Below are 19,947 nucleotides of genomic sequence, written 5' to 3'. Positions count from 1 at the left end.
ACACTGCCTCTCTCTGGTTTCAACTGACAACTTGTAACAAGCCATGTTTAAGCAACCCATAACTTCCTCTGTGTGACCCTGAGATTGCATGCACCTACCCTCTTGCTTTGGTACATGGTTCCAAGCAAATCTTTACTTGAGCCTTGCCCATCTTGGCTGACTGGTCAGTATTTTGCTCTGAGGTAGCCTCTGATATTTGCACAATAGCGTCACCTTCACCTCTACAAAGAACCAATGCTTGTTTTCAGTTGTCTGAAATCAATGTGTTTTAAAATGGAGAATTACTAACAAACACTGTACCCCAAGATAGACTCCAAATGGCATGAATAGCCAAAAATAAAGAGCTTTCACAAGCAGCATCTATAGGCAGCAATGGAATGACACTACCACAGAAAACATGGTGATGGACTCGAGAGGTATAACTGGTGACAGACTGTCTTGTGAAAGATCCTCTGGTTGCAAAGATCAGCAAGAATGTCTTTGAAACATGATATGCACTGAAGTTGATGTGTTGCTCCTTTCATCGCCCACAAGGTGAAAGCTTTGACATCTGTCTATCTGCCATAATAGGCAGGTGTGCAATAGAGTATCTCTTACCACGGGAACCAGGCAGAATTTAGCCTAGTTACTGAACCACAGATTATAGTAATACCCAGCCCATCAGGTTGCACCTCAAAATACCCTGAACATCCTGTAGAAGGTTTCTGAATGACTGAATTAAATATATAGTTGCACAGATTTGAGTTTGAGGATGCTTTTTTCTCACCAGCACCCCAAATACCCTGAAATCAATAATTTCTCATGCTTCCCCTCCAGACACCCAGGATAACAGAGCACAGTGGATGAGTAGTGTGAAAAGAGTTCAAGGAGAAGAACACTGCCAAAGAAGAACTTAACAAACCATTCATACATAGCCCAGTTAGTCCAGCAAGACTTTCCTGTCAATTACTTGGTCTGGTTTAGTCCAGCAACATGCTCACGTCCATTACCCAGAACATGCCTGGAGAAAACCTCATTTACTGTAACACCACAGATGAATGAGCACCCAAACCATTTATTGACAATGCAAATGCTGTTGAAGGCAACTCCATCAACAAATGGTCACAACCAAGACATTTTGTTTTGGTAGTATGCATGTCACACACCACCCATCAAGACATAGAATGATATCATCTATGTCATATGGGCATATGATTAGTAATCAATGCAAGACACCATAACTGGAGAGTGAAGCATACATGGTCAGCCTGACGCCCCTCTGTTGTGGCATAGGAACAGTTGCCCCCTCACAGATAACCTCTTATTCTCCTCTCTTTGCTTGACAAACCAATGCTGACCTCATCCACACCCTGAACCGACTGTCTGTGGGGGAAAAGCACACATGTGAGAAAGGTATGGCAGTAATGACTGACTATTGAATGTATTTTACAGCAAGAAGACATTTTAGAGAATAAGAACGTCTTACCTGTAAATTGGCAGGGGACCACAGCCAAATCAGTTTGCTACAGTATGATTACCAAGTAAAGACAGTGTAACGACAAAGTCAAAGGGGTCTTTTTCACTCCCATTGGAATCTTCAGTTCAGTTATTGCATTGCAGTCATACAGAAAAGGTCATGATTGGATCCTTAGCCCTTAGCCCCACCTCCTCCTGACAAATTATTTCCCTCTGTGTTTTTTTCTTTTACTCTTTGAAATTAGCAGATGATGTCTTTGAAAAAATGACTGAGAACTCCTGCTGATTTGACAGCTGTGCTCAGTGGCAATGAACATGTTACAGTAATGCTGATAAGGATGATTTGTACTAGCCTTCACCAGATGCTTTCAATTTGTGCCACACAGTGACAATAGTTAGTCAGAAGATTTCATCAAATGTGAGCATTTTAGAGAGAATACCATGAAATGCTGAATGTCGCCTCACAGGAGCAGAGACAATGGAAGCTTTTCTGGTGACCAACGTTACTGTAATATGACTTTGTTAACATCTACAAACAATACAGTTTTTTTTTTACAGTAATCCAGTACACCCTAAGCAGTAATGGTAAAATGACAAGCATTACAAAACATTTGATAGCAGTTTTCACTAACTAATATTTTTTTTGTGATAATGCCTGTCCCACAGCAGAGGAGGCTCTGAGGCAAACTAGGAGTCAAACAGAACCAGAAAGAGGAAGGAGAGTTTTTGGCCAAAGACTGTTCATAAATTATTTACAATAACAAGGCATTTGTCACATTACTGAACGAATAAAGATGTAAGTGCATTGACTCCAAGTGCAATTTATGACAGACTATTTAAAAATGGTTCAATGGTGGACTGCATTGACAGATTGTGATGTGTGTTCATTGTAGAAAGGACTGATGACATCCCACACCACATACCAAAGGAGATATGAACAGAAGCCTGGTGCAGTAGACCATGTCCACAAACAATCACACAAGCAAGGGATTATCTTAAACCTAAACAACGCTTAAGTGTACTGATAATCCATGCTGATTTGAGCATCCTATGATCATAAAAGACATGCATGTTGTTTAAAAGCATGTCCTCATTTCATTGCTTGAGTCATTACATACAAAATTATTGAACTAGTTATCAAATTCTGTCACAGTAAAATGTGAAATGTACGTATTTAGTGTCTTGTACTCACTTACTCCCCTAACTACAGCAATGAGTAACTTTACTGTAGTTTTCAAATGGCTGTACAAGTAGTGTATAGTGCTGTCTTGAGCTAGCCTAGAAATCTAGACGCGCCCCAGGGATAGTCTAGCAACTCTCCGTTGGCTTGTGAGCTCCAGAAATCGAAACTCAATCAGGCCAATGAAATCGTGTATAGTTGTTAGGTGGGCTTAACATAATGATTGATGGCAGAGTTGCAACGGTTTGGCTTGAATTCCCTGCTACTTGAAAACAAATAAGAGAGATGTTGCTGTTGGCGAACAGTGTGACACGAGTTAAGCTTTTATTAAGTTGCCAAACGTTTGAACTAGCCAACTAGCTCCGCTGGTGGGAAACGCATGGGACTCATAGCGCTGCCGCTGTTCTATTGCGTGCAGAGGGAATTTGAAAGACAACTGATTATCCCGCCCCTCGGACTGAGCACTGCGAACGGTGAGTGCCCAGACCCTACATTTTAATGTGGGTCTGGCTCGTCAGGCTAGTCTTGAGCGAGTGTCACCGACCTTTTTTTGCACTGGAAAACACTGAATGAAAACATGACAAAGCCATTTGACTATCTTGTTCATAAAAGATGGTGTCAAGACTTTTCATTTTGATGACACTGACAGTTTCATTGACATGAATACTTGCTTTTGAGTAATGGACTATCCATTTTGAGCAAGTGACATACTTTTGCAGGTTATCCACTAGGTTTTGCAGTTTGCACTAATTGTTTTGAGAAATGCACTAACTGCTGTGCAAATGTTAGTGATGTGAGAACAAAGCGACTGAGAAAAACTGTAAAATATATTGTATGCCTGATACACATACATTATGCATCCATTGTGTATATGTTCAGATATATAATGCTGTTCCAAGGACAGTGACATTTAAAAGGTTAGAGTGAACAGGACACCGTATTCAAAGTAGACCTAACAGTGGGCTTTGAAGCACCGACTATCGATAGGCCTAAAGCAGTGACATCACAGGGTGCAAAAAGAAGTGGACATGGTGCAAAGAGCAGGAGTCAGATGGAATGGCAGAATGTGAGAGGTAAGCCAATGCAGAGAGAGGGGGGGGAGAGGAGAGAGACTAAAAGAGCAAAAGAGATAAGGAGGAAAAGACAGAGTGTTGGTATAGATAGAAATGGATGGATGTAGCGAATTTAATGTAAGTCCATCAAGAAGGAGAGATAGTCAGAGCACAGCAGAAGACAGATTTTAAGGAAGGTAAAGTATGGAGATGGCAGTCAGCAGCACAGATGCAAATGGGGAAAGAGATGAGGTGGTGCAGCGCTCTCTCCCTCTCTATCTCCCTCTCTGTCCCGCTCTCTCTCTCTCTCTCTCACTTTCTTTCTCTCTCTCCACAGACACCCTGCTGTCACACAGCTCACTCATCTGCTGCTACAGAGATATTTCCTCATTCAGACAAGGACAGCAGGCTAGGAGAGCTGTGGGGGCACTGAACCAGAGATGAGATAGATAGATAGATAGATAGATAGATAGATAGATAGATTTTTGTTAAAAATATAGAGATGTATGTTTTTCTCATAATAGATTTGCTTCCCTTCAAGGTTGGATTTTCCTAATTGTGAGATTACAATAAATCATCAAAAGATTATTTTGTATACCTGTTTTTAGTCAACTTTACTTTAAGTGCCGATAATTATGGAGGGTACTGTAGATGGGTTGAAACAACTGAGACAGAGGTCCAAAAAATACAAAAACAGATAGAGAGAGGAGGAATAGAAGCTGTGTGAGACACAGAGATGGGGAGGCAGGTGAGCAGTCGAACGGAGGTCATCAGGGTCAGCTGGGACAGGCTACTGTGATCATACCTGTACACTGCAAAGGATCATTTCCTGCTAAGTGGACAAAGTTTACCCTCGCGTCTGATGTTACCCTCACGTTTAACATCAGACTGTTCTCTAAGCACCTTTACAGGGTGTCTGCGAGAACGGTCATTACATCTGAGTTGATGGCCACAGAGAAGGACTCACTAAGAGCACCTTCACAGTGCCTTATCAATATACGCCCAACTAGGGATGTAACGATTACCGGTATAATGGTAAACCGTGATAAAAATGTTGACGATAACAATTACCGTTTTCATTTCAAATATCATGATTATCACGGTTGATTACCACGGTGTGGAAACCGTGTGTTTAATCCTTCCCAGCTTCATCTGAGCCTGCTTTTGACCTACAGTAGGCCTGGTACAATGAAACAAAACTGGTACCCTACTGATTCTGTTATCTACTTGATGGATTTACCCGTGATTCGGATTTGGCTTCACCGCAAAACATGCACTGTATCATGTAGCCACTCTGCGTGTTTTTATGTGTGTGTACATTAAATCTATTCCACTCATGTTATCAGGAGAATACCGTAGCCTAAAGTTTTATTTTGAACACTTACTTTGATCTCACTCAATGGATCCATATAACAGAAATAGCAAACTCCAAGTCATACATTTTGTAATATAGTAAATGCTGTCACACTTTTTGAAACTATTTCAGCTTGTGTAGGCCTATCAGTGCTTTCTGAACATATTAAACACACTTTTAAAAATACCGCGATAATACCGAAAACCATGATAATTTTGGTCACTCTAACCGTGAGATGAAATGTTCATACCGTTACATCCCTACGCCCAACAAACAGCCAATTTCAGGCACACACCACTAATTATAGTAGGAACAGAGCATTATAATCACACATGGCTGTCATGAGATAGCTCATTTCGAAGTTTATGCACTGGGGTAATTGTAACATTCGGAGCGAGATCAAATCCTGAAACCAGTAAGGCCCTCATGGCAAGCTGTATGAATTGTGTTAAATCTGAGAGGACTTAAAGCTCCTGATGTTTTTGTGTTGTGGCTCTGTCAGGAACACAAGCCTCTTCACCACTTCCTGGCACTCTGAGAGGTCAGTACAAAAACATAACACGAGGAGGAGAACAGTGGACTACTTGCAGCGACACAAAATGATGGAACACTCTCATTACGCTCTACGTTTGTGAGAGGATAAAGAGAGCAAAAAAGGGAACAGTTCCTTTCGCTCAATTGGTTGAGCAAGCAAAGGAACAAAGGTCACGGTCACACTACGGTCATAGGCTCCATAACCTGGGAGGTCACGTACGTATACTGAAATCAAATGGTTTACTGTTAGTGTTTACAATGAACCGTCCACCTGCACTGTACACTGCTTTCAGTAAGCATGTCTAGTAAACATAACTGCACAGCCAATGTACACTATATGTTTAGTTTATGCACTGAGGTGCATGATTCTTTACATAATACATGCAAGATACTGCACTGTATATGAATAAGGCTAAACTTGCAGATATTGCAGCAAAGTGCCTTTAGAAAAAAATGAACCGCTGGAGGAATGACTGATGCTTGCTGACGAGAGGATGACAGGATGGGGAATGGAGCAGCGGAGAGGTGGGGGGTGAAATATGAAAACAATGTGTTTTTAGACTGTATAGCACCCACAGCCGTTGCAGAGAAAGAAAAAAAAACAATGGGCATATGGAACAAGAGGTCTGAGTCAGCAGGGTGATGTCTGGCACGAGGAAGGAGGGAAGCTGTTCTGTCATCCCTTCATTTAGAAAATGTGCCTGCGCATGTGTTTCTAGCTTTACTTTCTGTGCAGTTGGTGAGTGTTAGCTCTTTAGATGGGTAACATTGTCGCAAAGTTTTAATGGGTGTGGGCTTTAAAAATCTGTGTACAGATCTGTTTTTGTGTTTGCCCGCTTGTGTTACTGTAATGTGGGTGGTATTTTTCTGGCATATTTTCAGGCTTTTGCCTTTAATGGACAGGACAGTAAGGATACAGGTAGTGAAATGGGAGGAAGATAGGGTGGGATTGGGAAATGACCTCAGGTCACAGTCAAATCTGGATCCCCGTAGGTACATATCTGGATGTGGTCAGGATGCTGTCACCTGTGTCCATAGACTATATAGTTAGTGCTACATCTTCCCCCAGAGTGTGTGTGTATTTTATTTGATGAAAAATCATCCTCATTGTACAGTATCACAATACAGCACTAACATGATAAGCTGTAGAGCTAACTGTCAGGTTCATCTAGCAACATTTTTGCAAGGGAATGTGAAGTTACATGTAAGAGTCCTGTTGAGACAAATATGGTGATATGTGGTGTGTGTGTGTGTGAGAGAGAGAGAATCAAGTCAGAATATACTGTATGGGTGGGTATGTGCAATGTGTGCACACATAATTTTGTTTCCATTTGTATCAATTAATTTGTGACCCTCTTGTGCCATAAAGCAAGTTGTATACAGCAAGTCAAGTCTGATAGCCATATGCCGGTCTGTGGGAATGTGACAGTGTATAGATTTGAGTGTAGATATGATATACAGTAATTCTGCATAAATCAATCTCTTTACACTATTCTGACACAAATATGCAATTCCACTCCGCTAAGTGCTGACAATAGAATAATTATGTGCATATGGGCCACTAATTTAAAAGACCAATCAGCTGACCACTCTAAAAGACCACTCTGCTCAATGGGTGCTATCTTAAGTGTAAGTTAGTGTATGGAAAAAGGGTGCTAATTTTACTGCAATTTACAAATCCATGCCAAGTTATGACTAAGAAAGCACGTTGCCCGTGAGGACACATTTCCCTGCAACAACGGACTATAGAGAGCTACGCAGCAACCCAGTCACCAGAGCCGCGAAAAGGCAGAAAGTGGGTAGCTAGCAGTTTTAAACACAATCAATCATCCGACCAAAGCATGCGTATTTCTGCATCCTCATTTAGCCTATACAGCCATTGACCTCAAGCCTGAAACAGAGTAACTTTACTAAGGAACATCAACGCAAGATAAATGCTGTCTCAGCAGATATGTGGGTGTGTAGCTTATCGTGAACCTCAGCGCGAGGATGACTTGGGAAGTAAGGGAAGGAAGTAAAGCGGCAGCTGCTGATAACCCAACCCTAGTCTCGCTATCACTCTTTCTCTCCCTAGGGAGAGATGCTGGAAGTAAGCTATCGGTCAAATAAAGTTCTGGCATACGTCCAAGTTGGTGTGGCCGCATGGTACTTGTGGAACACATCGGGGTCCCTGCTGCAATGTACAAAAAGCTCGCACAGCACCCGTCCTAAGTGGGAGCTTTCCAGTTCCGCAGTCCACTCTGCCGAAACGACTCCTCGCTGCTGAAGCCAGTCAAGCACAAACTGCGATGCGTGCAATCTAACTGCCTCGGAACAACACTTAAGAGGAAAAAATGAGCTTATTTGTATAGCATCTTACCTCCTTTATCCATTTCCTGAATGTGTTTTGTCCCGTGCCAGAAGAAGCGGAGCAGTGAGTTCTGTGGTTATTGTGCTTTGCCAGTTCGGGATGCGTCTGCACTCTTCAGATTTGGCAGAAAACCGGATACTGAGCCTCTCTATAATCGATCAGCAAAGGCGACTCGTTATAGAACCGCTGTTGCAACGGCAATATTGATGCATGTGTGTGTGCCAGAGAGTTTTTATTTCAGAATGGGGCGGGCTGAGCTTTGTGTGACGGAATGTATGAGGCTGCGATGAAGGTGTGTGTGTGTGTGTGTGAGAGAGAGAGAGAGAGACAGAGAGAGATATTACCTGTATGGGAGCGGTGGTCTCGGCAGTCTACTGGAGCTGTCCTTAAATTGTGGTGCTGCAGCTTTCTGGAAAAGTGTTAGGATAGTGACGTCTGAGGGTGACGGCCTCTGAGTTTCAGAGACTTATTAACAGACTTGCTATATGAAAAGTGCCTCTGTCTCATGAGGCATTGGTGTATTTGCTAAGATCTGCAAGAATACTGTGCATCAATGTGTACTGTATGTCTATTTTTATTATGCCAAGCATGCCTTTTAATGCTATAGCTAAGCATTTTACCTAATTATTTCTTTATAAAATGTATGGTATGTAGTATTTTTTCCACTCTCTCTCTCTCTCACACACACACACACACACACACATCAGATGCTTGTGTAGGGTATTACTGTAGTGGGGTTTAAATGTTGTCCAGATATTCAGAGGCAAGAAAGACAAGCACCACATGTCTGTTTATCTTTGGGCAAAAAAAGAGCGCTATAAAGTATTATCTAACCTGATTCATTGATCAAGCTCCAGAGAACACTCTTGTCAGCATTATGCAGGGACACTGAGATAACAGCTTGTGTTACTTCAGATGTTAAAAAAAGAACTGGTTGCTGGTATGATATTTCTGCTCTGTGCCCTGAAACAGGAAGCCCAAGGCCACATCTAGCTCACCTAAGCATGTCTGGGGGAAATAAAACACACAAGCTATGTAATCGAAGGAGTGTAATTGAGCAAAATATTTGGTTTATAACTATTTGTGGCAGGCACGCAGGGGCGAGGCTATCACACAAACTGAAGAAGATAGAGACAGAGGAGAGATAGAGAGAGAGGTGGAGCAAGAGACAGAGACAGAGCAAAGGAGAGAGAGGCAGAGCAAAGGAGAGAGGTGGAGCGAGAGAGAGATACAAGGACACAGTCGTCAGCTGAAGAGGGAGGCAGAGTTCACCAATGAAGATGGAGAGAAAAAAGAAATGGCAAATGGCTGAGGGATATAGTGACTAATAAAGATATATACATATGTATGTGTGTGTGTGTGTGTGTCCGTGTGTGTGTGTGTGAGAGAGAGAGAGAGAGAGAGAGAGAGGGTGCCTATTTTTAGATTTCAATATGCCTGTTTTAATTCATATGAAAATATGTAGTTGAATCCACAAATTATTTTTTAAAATATTTTAAGTACATAAGGAGGAAAACATTTGCGGATTTTAGGTATTTTACAGTATGCCTGAGGAAATGCTTCACCTGAATTAATGTGATCAAGTGCAGTGTTTAATGTCCAATACACTTACAACACTTTTAAATCCGTCCAGGAATTATTTGTATACTGTCAAAGATTAAAAAATTTTTACTCCGGTATATTATAGTTACTGCGTCTATATTAAGCACAGAAAGTGAGTGATAGGCCCAAATTAGGTAATAAATAACTAATGAGAGAAGACAGAGTGAGTGTGCCTCAGACGTATCCAGAAAGAACGTTTCACGGAGCAGTCTTCTGCCTTTGTTCCAATCATATCTGTGACCTGAAACCTCACATAGTGCCATTACACAAAATGTGTTCACCTAAACATTGACACAGCATTACAATATGACGCTAACCGCACTGCGATCTCTATTTAAATAGGCTGTCAGCAAATGTTTTCTGGTCATTTTTGCAAGTGTGTGGTTATTTTTAACAGTGCAGAATAGGCAATATTCATGGTGCGGCTTCAGTGACAGGGCCAGTTGGTGACCATGTTGAAATGCAAGGGGTAACAGCACGGGAGGGCTGTGTGGAAGGATGTCAGTGTCTCACAAGATCTTGCCTGAGACTGTCATGAATCCTGTATATGCTGCCTAGGGTGGAAAAGTACTGTAATATTGCAGTGAAATTTTACCTCAGCTATTCGATCCTCCTGGGGATATGACCAAGTCGAACAGTGGTCTTTAGTGCTACATATAGTACAATGGGCAAGTATACAGTACCTAGTGCATACCCTGCCCCCCCTTCTGTATTAACTTCTCTCTCTTTCTCTCTCTCTTTCAGACACACACACACACACACACACACACACACACACACACACACACACACACACACACAGATACATACCAAGTACAAGTATTAGGAAAAATGTAATATAACCCAACAAGGCCTGAGTAGTCTTAAAGAAGGGTTTTTATTATGGAGAATGGTGTCATTTTAGACCTATACCCATGATATGAGGCAAGCTTCCCCAAAAGACCGCTCAGGAATGCTGACATCAAAATTTTCTTTCTGACTGAAAACCAAACCATCATCACCTCTTAAATAATCTGATATTTAATTGCTCCTTGAGGGTGTCTGTTGGTGCAACTGAGACCAAAGGTCACCAATGGCATTTGAAAGGTATTACAATAATATTTGCCACAATATCAGTTTGCAGCAATTCAATATCTGTATCCTTGTCTGGCACAGAGAATCCATCCAAGGACACAAAAGACCGGATTAACTATTCATTTCAATCATTAAAAAAGCTTCATTGCGCAATAGTTATAAATGCCAAGTCATAACTTAATACAACACATTCTGACAGTAAATGTTTGCTTGTGCATGATAACATGTATGATGATAACATGGGTATGATAATTAATAATCAGGTTCTTTTTACTCAGTTTACAAAAAGGAGGTTTTAGTAATTGCACTTCAGATATGACAATAACCAGATGCTCACCAGAGCTCTAGCATGTTTTGGAAAAGTTCACATTCACACCAGAAATGGGCTGTTTTAGAGGCTAATGTTTACCTACAGTAACAACATGGATTCATGAGCCTATGTACTTGGTTAGCAACATTATTTGGACATAGAGTACATCTAGACTTATGGGTTAAACTATGTTAAAAGGAGAGAATTGTCCTCAAACACAGGTCAAGACGATGCACGTGAGCATATAAAGCTTGGTGAGGTTTTGAGAGCTGACCATTTATCACCAGGTAATTACACTGTATTAATTCTCTGTCTACCTGAAAGCAGCATCAGCCTTTATCAATCACTAAACAGTCACTATACACTAACTTCTCACAGAAGACAATCAACTTCATTAATCCATCAGAATTTCCTCATTTTCTCCAAGTACTTTGGATGTCATGACTGTTCGGCATGCTTACGCTTCCTTTTATGGTGACAGACTTGGGTCTAAGAGTGGTGTTCCCACAATAAGGACAATGTCCAGTGTCTTCTCAACAGCGGCTCCATCTAGGAAGCAGAGAATTTCAAAAGAATTTGTCGTCAATGCGGAAGTGTGGCCTGGTCACGTCGTCGGGGTTGATGAACACCGAGATGGACTTGCCGGGGTTCTCCGTCACCAGCTGCTGCAGCTTCTTGGCCAGTCGGTCGTCGGACTGGTGCTGGTCCCCGGCCCCGAGCTCCGACTGTGGGGAGGGCAGGCCAGACGTGCTGCCCCTCCTCTGGAGCTCCAGGGTCAGTCGGTTGGCGGTCTTGGTGTGTTCGATGGCCAAGCGGAGGTGTTCGGTCGGGTCGGCACGGGCCAAGGCCAGTTTGCGGGCGTGGTGCATGGCCATCTCGTCTGTCAGGTGTTCCAGCATGTTGCACTGCGGGATGAAGTAGTTAGGGCAGTTCTTGTTGACCAGACAGTGCTGCAGGTCTTCGATGAGTCCCAGCAGGAAGTGGGCGGAGTAGTCCTCCTGGGCCAGGTAGCTGGTCGGCAGGCGATCGCAGGCCCACAGCATGAGGCTGCGCAGCTGGTAGGGGCTGACGGCCTTGGGCTTGGCCAGGAGCCGGACGATGATGGCCTTGCACGCCTGGTAGGCCTGCATGAGGCCGGGGGAGATGCACTTCTTCAACTGCACCTCGCTGCGGGCGAAAGAGAGGCGCCACTCGTTCTCTGGCCGGCCCGAGGGCGAGCTTGCCGGAACCAGGTAGAAGCCGCTGATCACCTCCTCCTCTGTGATCTTGCCGTCCCAGAAGTGGTTCTCCATCAGCCAGCTCTGGGCCACGGCTGGCCACCCCTTGAACGAGACAACGGGCACCACATCGTACAGCATGCGGCTGCTGCCCACGCCCAGGACGATGGAGACCACGGTGCCGTTGCGCTCGGCGCGCTCCACGCGCGGCATCCCACGCTGGGGCTTGCGCTGGACCTCGGCCAGTACCACCGCCACCGACTCATAGAACCAGTCGGCCACCAGCGTGGGCGAGAAGAAGTAGTTGGTGGCGCCGTTGACGTGGTCGGCCAGCGTGCAGCAGTCCTTCCAGCGGCCGATGGTGCCCTCGTCGAACAGCCGCAGGCTGAGCCAGGAGTGGCCAAGCGCCGAGTGGCGCATGTCCAGCGTGACCGGCTGATTGCGATCGTGCAGCTTCAGCGCAGGCACCAACAGTGTGAAGTCCATGTCATAGTCGGTGCCGCGCGAGCACGGGCTCAGCTCGTCCAGGTCCATGTCCACCACGCCCTCACGCACCCCGCCCGACAGCAGGAGGTACTCGTTGGCGACGGGCAGCTTCTGGTCCAGCTTCTGCACCATGCCTGAGGAGAGCGAGAGAGGAAAGAGAGGGACAAAGTGAGACAGATGGAGAAAAGTAGAAGATGTGGGAGATGAAAGAGTATGAGTTGAGAGAGTATGTAAAGACAGATAGAGGCATAAGAGAGAGGGCGAGATGGGGGGTGTTAATGAAAAAGTTGCATGAAGAGTTCAACATTAAGTCCCTTCAGACTTAGACTGTAGGCGACAGTATCACATGAACCTAAGTCTGCAGTTCGCTGGCAGCCATCTGTTTGCTACAGATCAATATGAGGACCAGAAAGAGGACACCACTGCTGGGAAAAACAGTCAATCAATGCAGAAGGACAGAGAGTAATCTAAAGAACTTCAATATCATTGCTTGTGGGCAGCCGTGGCCCACTGGTTAGCACTCTGGACTTGTAACAGGAGGGTTGCCGGTTCGGGCTCCGACCAGTGGGCCGCGGCTGAAGTGCCCTTAAGCAAGGCACTTAACCCCTCACTGCTCCCCGAGCACTGCCGTTGTAGCAGGCAGCTCACTGTGCCGGGATTAGTGTGTGCTTCACCTCACTGTGTGTTCACTGTGTGCTGTTTGAGTTTCACTAATTCACCGATTGGGTTAAATGCAGAGACTAAATTTCCCTCACGGGATCAAAAAAGTATATATACTTATACTATATCACAAGGAAGCTTTTTGAGATCAGCTAGTTTCATAGAAACTCTCTCTCACACACACACACACACATCCACACAGCTTTATTTTGCTGTTGTTGCAGAGAGAGAATGCTGAGAGGAGGTGCTGTAGGTACCTTAATGTGTCCATGCATACCTAATGGACTTTAAACAGCCTGTCCCCCCTACTAGCAGCTTCCACCTGCACACTCAAATATTTATGCCAGTTTTCTGAAGGTGCCTCTGCCTGTGGACGTCCTGGCTGACTTCTCGTTGATCACCAGAAAATTCCTTGGGCTCCCACTGCTCAGGTTTTCATCCAGTCAAACTTCTTTGTCATCCATCTTTAACTATTACTTTTTTCTTTGTCTCTTTCTGTCTCGATGTTCTCAGTTTCTTTTTTAACCTCCCTGAATGATAAACTTTCTTACTTCATCTTTGCCAATATTTCAGTCACCTTGTTCCCTCTTTGAGCATGTGTGCCTTACGATACACTGAACAATGTGTCCAAGGTGTAAACATCACATGCAAAACACAGAGTTGCTAAAAGTGCAAAGTCAAACGGTGAGGATGTCCTCCTGTGTCTGTGAGTGGGCCAAACTTTCTTACTTCATCTTTGCCATTATTTCAGTCACCTTGTTCCCTCTTTGAGCATGTGTGCCTTACGATACACTGAACAATGTGCCCAAGGTGTAAACATCACATGCAAAACACAGAGTTGCTAAAAGTGCAAAGTCAAACGGTGAGGATGTCCTCCTGTGTCTGTGAGCGGGCCATGGTGGCGCCAGGCAGCCAGTGAGGGTAATTACAACAGAGTCTGCCCCCTCAGGAGAAGAGCTACACTGCAGTTGCACAGCAGCACTCTACTCGTGGAAAACACCCCTGCATATTCTATGTGATAAGTGTGACATTTTGTTGGGGTTTTGGCTTTAGTACAAAAGTCCTCAGATCAGGTAGGGCTGCATTGTTCACCATAATGGTGGGATGTGAACCATAAGATCAATGGCAACATTCAGTTTAGTTTTATTTGATTTCAGTTATGTCCGTTTTAGTTTCCAGTTATGTTTTAAAATGTCCATGAGACTGAGGCAATCTATCTCTCTTACTTATACTGTCTCTCTATCATTGGTTCTTTCTTTTTCCAGGCCAACTTCTAATAGGTAACTTCATACTCAAGATGCACCAATCCGATGATAGTAGTCAAATAAACAGTTTTTCTCAGTCGCTTTGGTGCTTTTTGCAGATCAGAATGAAAATTCTCATAACTATTAGTTCAACCTCCACAACATTTAGTCATTTGTGCACATCATAGTAGCAAATTCTCCTTCCTCTGAACAAATTGAAAATGCTTTTGGACATGTATCAGTTGCTTTCATACAATTCTCATGAATTCTACAATGCTGTTTTTTAACATTATCATTTGCTTATGTCATGTCAGTCAAAATGAACTATACTTATGGATGCTGAATAGTCGTTCCCTATAAAACTAATAGTCTTCATTTCATTGCTTGAGTCATTACATACAAAATTGTTGAACTAGTTATCAAATTCTGTCACAATGCTGTAGAATTGCAAAGAGCATACAGTAAAAATGTACGTATTCAGTGTCTTGTACTCACTTACTCCCCTAACTACAGCAATGTGTAACTTTACTGTAGTTTTCAAATGGCTGTACAAGTAGTGTACAGTGCTGTCTTGAGCATGTTCAGGTAGTGTCACCTTTTTTTCTGCCCTTTTTTTGCATTGGAAAACACTGAGAGAACTGTCATAATGAAAACATGACAAAGCCATTTGACTATCTTGTTCATAAACGATGGTGTCAAGACTTCTCATTTTGATGACACTGACAGTTTCATTGACATGAATACGTGCTTTTGAGGAATGGACTATCCATTTTGAGCAAGTGACGTGCTTTTGCAGGTCATCCACTAGGTTTTGCAGTTTGCACTAATTGTTTTGAGAAATGCACTAACTGCTGTGCAAATGTTAATAGTGATGTGAGAATAGCACCAAAGCGACTGAGAAAAACTGTAATGACAATGGGGCTGCAGTTCATAGAGGTAATGTGGCCAATGTACAGGGTCAATCTACTCAAACCTATAACCTAATAACCTATATGTTATTCTATGTTAACATACACGTGGCACATATGCATCAGGAGATAAACACAAAGGGTGAACTGCTTGGAGCTGTGGCTACATCAGGTCTAGCACTGTAAAATGGTACGATGTTAAACTCTACAAAACTCTCTAACAAAACGCTAATAAAACACTGGTAATTGGAACCAGCCATCTCCTCTTATCTCGCTCACTTTAGTCCTTGTTTCCTCTCTTGTCCAGGTATTGTTTACTTTCTTGACCATCACTTCCTTTTTTTAGCCCTCTGTTTGGTCCAGGTATCATTATCAATGCCGGGATCACTGGATCCTGCTGAAATCACCAACAGGATGTATTCACTGTTGCAAAAAGTTGTCTTTGCCTTTCTCTCTCGCTCCCTCTCTCGGAGAGAATGAAAAAAATAAAATACTAATCTATTCTATTTCTTTCTATACTTCATTCAAACTTTCACTAGTTAATCGTAAACCTTTACAAATCCGATGTAAAAACCATGCTGTGCGCAATAAAAAAGCACAAAACCACTCAGTCTTTCTCCCCAAATCCCCCCCACCCCCCCTCCCACACACACTCTCATTCATGCACTCACTCATCCACATGGTTGCAGCCCCACAGACCCAATCATTCAAAACACTGACTGGCACTTTTGTTTCCGATCTGGTCATTTGCATATCCGGACAGCCAATGGGCTGTGTGGTGCTGCTGCCGCTGAGTGCTGACTGTGCTGGGCCCCTCCCTCCAGGATGGCTGTTCAGTGTGGGAGTGTGAGAACAGCATCTGCTCCACTAAAGCAGCGGATCGCTCACGGGTCAGTAAACAGGGGGTTCCCACAGTCGCCTGAATGCCTGGCTCTTTGCTGTCTGGCACGGGTACACCCACCCACAGGATTGTTGTTACTCCAATTTATACTGTTGCACAGTGACCAGAGGAGACCCACTGTGCCTACAACTAAACAAAAACAGACCGAGACCACAAACAGACTTTTACTGGCAAACAGACATTCTGGCTATGTACAGTTTTGCACATTGGGAAATGATTCATGACCATGAGCAGAAAAAAAATCAGACAGTCTCTCCGGATTAAGGTCTGGAGATAAATGTAATATGAAATCTCAGTACAATCTCAGCAATCAGCACAACTCACATGCACCCTAATGCTACATTTAATCTACCTGACAACCTGCTAAACCAAACTCCCCTAGACACTTAAGTCACTATTTGGGGCACACAGCTAAAACTTGATACTCCACGTCCCTCCTGCTAATAAATAGCAACGCTGTCAGCTACTCCAGCACTTCTCTTTGTAACACATACACACAGCATAGCCTACATAAAAGACAACATAGATTTTTTACTTTGACGCTGTACACTATTCCATTATTCCTAATTAATGATTATAGCTGTTTTAGTTTTTCCAAGAAACAGCCTCTAGACTGAATTTATTCTACAGTTCACCTATTATTGTAAATAATACCGCTTACTGATTTAACATAGACTATTGAACTGACTGACCTGCCCCTGGTTCTGCATTTGTCCAGTTGTTCTCTGTCCATGGTACTGACCTTAGCGGTATATTGGCTTTACATACACCAGCCTACAATCAACCTGTCCACTGTTTATCAATTTCTATCACTTTTGTGAGTCGACAGGATGAGGAGAAATGGACAAGAAATGTCGCTCTGACAAATTCTATGAAAAGCCCACGAATCACATTCAAAGGAAGGTCACAGGCGGGTCGGCTATACGTGCAAGGAATTTGATCTCGTGGCAGTGATTTTTGTGTGCCATGTCTGAAAATCCGGCTATACAGATTAAGTCAAGCACATCCAACACGCAGCAAGTCCAATGCAACGCAAACATCAAAAATCAAAGCAGAATCGAGCAGGTTGTTACAAAACCCGAGGCAAAGACGCACGACGTATTTCCATGAGTATACATCAATTTGTATGACAACATGGGTCCTATTGTTTTAAGAGAACACTGGCATCAGGACCCGTATATAGTCTGTGTTCCTTACCTAGCATAGAGAAGATGAAATCTTTGGCCGTGTGAATTTCCAGAGCTCGTTGGTCGTCATATTCGCGCTGGTCGTGTTTACTGAATTCTTGGATCAATCTGTTCAATTCTTCTATCCTAGTCCCAGACCTGAAATCAAGCTCGGGATAGCATGTGATGACTCTGTTGTTATTAATACTAGAATTCGGCGTTGCCGTCGGACTGCTGCCAATACTATTGACGGATCCGGCCCGGCGGTTGAGGGCTGGAGCCGCCATCTTCGCAAAAAACAACAGGCACTCTTACGCCCTCCGCTCAGTAGACTATACTGCTCTAGCGGAAGTTTTTCATTTTCCCCCTTAAATAAACCAGGTGGTCTCAAAATTGCGTTGTCCCGGCATGCAATGCATAAGCTATGTAATGCATCGTCTGTAACACCCATGATACAATTTGGTGTCTAAGTGGTGTCTCACCACCCTAATGGGTAGCCTACATATGATAAACATCCAAAATGTGCTTATCATTACAGCCTATACGACTGATGCAATGTGTTGATGTTATCCTATTGAAACGTCTTAATTTCATGATTACAAATTAAGGTCTGAGATAAATTGCTTTTATAAATGTATGCTTCTAATTGCATATTTCATTTTTAATATTTGGCAAGTTGTAGACTAAATCTATTTATTTATCATGTATTCAATTTTTGGTTATTTGCTTATTTGGTTACTTTCTTGTCTGTCTGGATCTGGATGCTTTGAAAGGCCAGATGTCATAGTTACTGAAGACACCATTCAGACAATGACCTCACCAACTTCATCTTATTACAGTTTTTCTCAGTGATCACTATTAACATTTGCACAGCAGTTAGTGCATTTCTCAATTAGTGCAAACTGCAAAACCTAGTACTGCAAAAGCACGTCACTTGCTCAAAATGGATAGTCCATTCCTCAAAAGCAAGTCTTCATGTCAATGAAACTGCCAGTGTCATCAAAATGAGGAGTCTTGACACCATCGTTTATGAACAAGATATGGCTTTGTCATGTTTTCATTATGACAGTTTATTCTCTCAGTGTTTTCCAATGCAAAAAAAAGGTCAGAACTCGGTAACACTACCTGAACATGCTCAAGACAGCATACACTACTTGTACAGCCATTTGAAAACTACAGTAAAGTTAAACATTGCTGTAGTTAGGGGAGTAAGTGAGTACAAGACACTGAATACGTACGTTTCACATTTTTACTCAATATGCTCTTTGCAATTCTACAGCATTGTGACAGAATTTGATAACTAGTTCAACAATTTTGTATGTAATGACTCAAGCAATGAAATGAAGACTATTAGTTTTATAGGGAACGACTATTCAGCATCCATAAGTATAGTTCATTTTGACTGACATGACATAAGCAAATGATAATGTTATAAAACAGCAGAGAATTGTGCGAAAACAACTGATACATGTCCAAAAGCATTTGCAATTTGTTCAGAGGAAGGAGAAATTGCTACTATGATGTGCACAAATGATGTGTTGTGGAGGTTGAACTATTAGTTATGAGAATTTTCATTCTGATCTGAGAAAAGCACCAAAGTGACTGAGAAAAACTGTAATTAGACTACAGTATGTTTGTCTGTTGATTTACAATGTCACTAAAATATAAGCCTACTGCATTTCTGTAAATACAGAGACAGACAACCATAGAGATTGATAGATATTTAGATATGGATTTAGATATATCTATAGATAGATATACAGCACTATACAAAAGTCTTAAGTAGCACTTTTGAAAGCAAAAATGCTGGAATGTGAGAATGATTTCTAAACTGCAACAACAAATGTTTTTTTTTCCTGAGGAAACTGAATAGTTTTAATGTTGATTGTTATGTCTTGCAACTGTTTTATAAACCCGTCCTTCAAAGCATCCTCCTTTGGTTTGGTCTGTGTTTTTGGTAATATGCACAAGCAAGACCAGGACAAGCTGCAGCACATGATTAAGATGTCTAGAGTCATTGTTTGCAATCAGACATCTGCATATTTGTGTATTTATCTATATGTTTTAATGTGTGTATCTCTGCACTATGACCACCTGAATTTCTATACTTGGGTTAACAAAGTGACTTTGACTTTGACTTTATATAATTACATAGTTTATTACACTAAAGTTACTTCAAATCAATTGCAAAATCGATCCAAATCAAATCAAACCTTGACCTCCCTTAGTTTTCAAAACAGTGTAAATATAAATAGGCTATGCATATAGTTTTCAAAGTAGGTTGTTTCAAGTGTTTAGGATAAACTGCCAGAGTTATTGGGTGCTTCTAACAACCTGCCAACCAGTGCCTTAAAAAAGTGCACTTATACTGGCAAATTGATGCATTTTTTTTAATCAAAGGGAGACTGCACTGAATATTGATTTGATTCAGATTTTTAGGTTTAGAACACTTGA

At 42.5% G+C, this 19,947-nt stretch overlaps 2 protein-coding genes across 2 annotated transcripts in view; both read right to left on the bottom strand.

Moving 5' to 3' along the window:
- The window catches only part of fgf12a (fibroblast growth factor 12a), a 34,725-nt gene extending 26,441 nt beyond the window's left edge, over positions 1 to 8,284 (bottom strand). Inside the window, exons 1-2 of the mRNA XM_048241567.1 lie at positions 8,270 to 8,284; positions 7,935 to 8,073 (exon numbers count right to left, since the gene is read on the bottom strand). Coding sequence (XP_048097524.1) covers positions 7,935 to 7,947 — 13 coding nt within the window. The 5' untranslated portion in view covers positions 7,948 to 8,073; positions 8,270 to 8,284. The remainder of the gene's footprint in view (positions 1 to 7,934; positions 8,074 to 8,269) is intronic.
- Positions 8,285 to 10,385: 2,101 nt separating this feature from the next.
- mb21d2 (Mab-21 domain containing 2) lies at positions 10,386 to 17,875 on the bottom strand. The gene is made up of 2 exons (XM_048241431.1): positions 17,525 to 17,875; positions 10,386 to 12,748 (listed from the first exon to the last, which is right to left on the bottom strand). The coding sequence occupies exons 1-2, from the start codon at positions 17,778 to 17,780 to the stop codon at positions 11,478 to 11,480; spliced, it is 1,527 nt and encodes a 508-aa protein (XP_048097388.1). The 5' UTR covers positions 17,781 to 17,875; the 3' UTR covers positions 10,386 to 11,477.
- Between the last annotated feature and the right edge of the window lie 2,072 nt (positions 17,876 to 19,947).

The sequence above is a fragment of the Alosa alosa genome, chromosome 1 (assembly GCF_017589495.1).
Source record: "Alosa alosa isolate M-15738 ecotype Scorff River chromosome 1, AALO_Geno_1.1, whole genome shotgun sequence".
NCBI classification, from domain to species: Eukaryota; Metazoa; Chordata; class Actinopteri; order Clupeiformes; family Clupeidae; genus Alosa; species Alosa alosa.
Note: the sequence above shows the minus strand (reverse complement) of the source record. Positions and strands in the feature narration are given on the sequence as shown.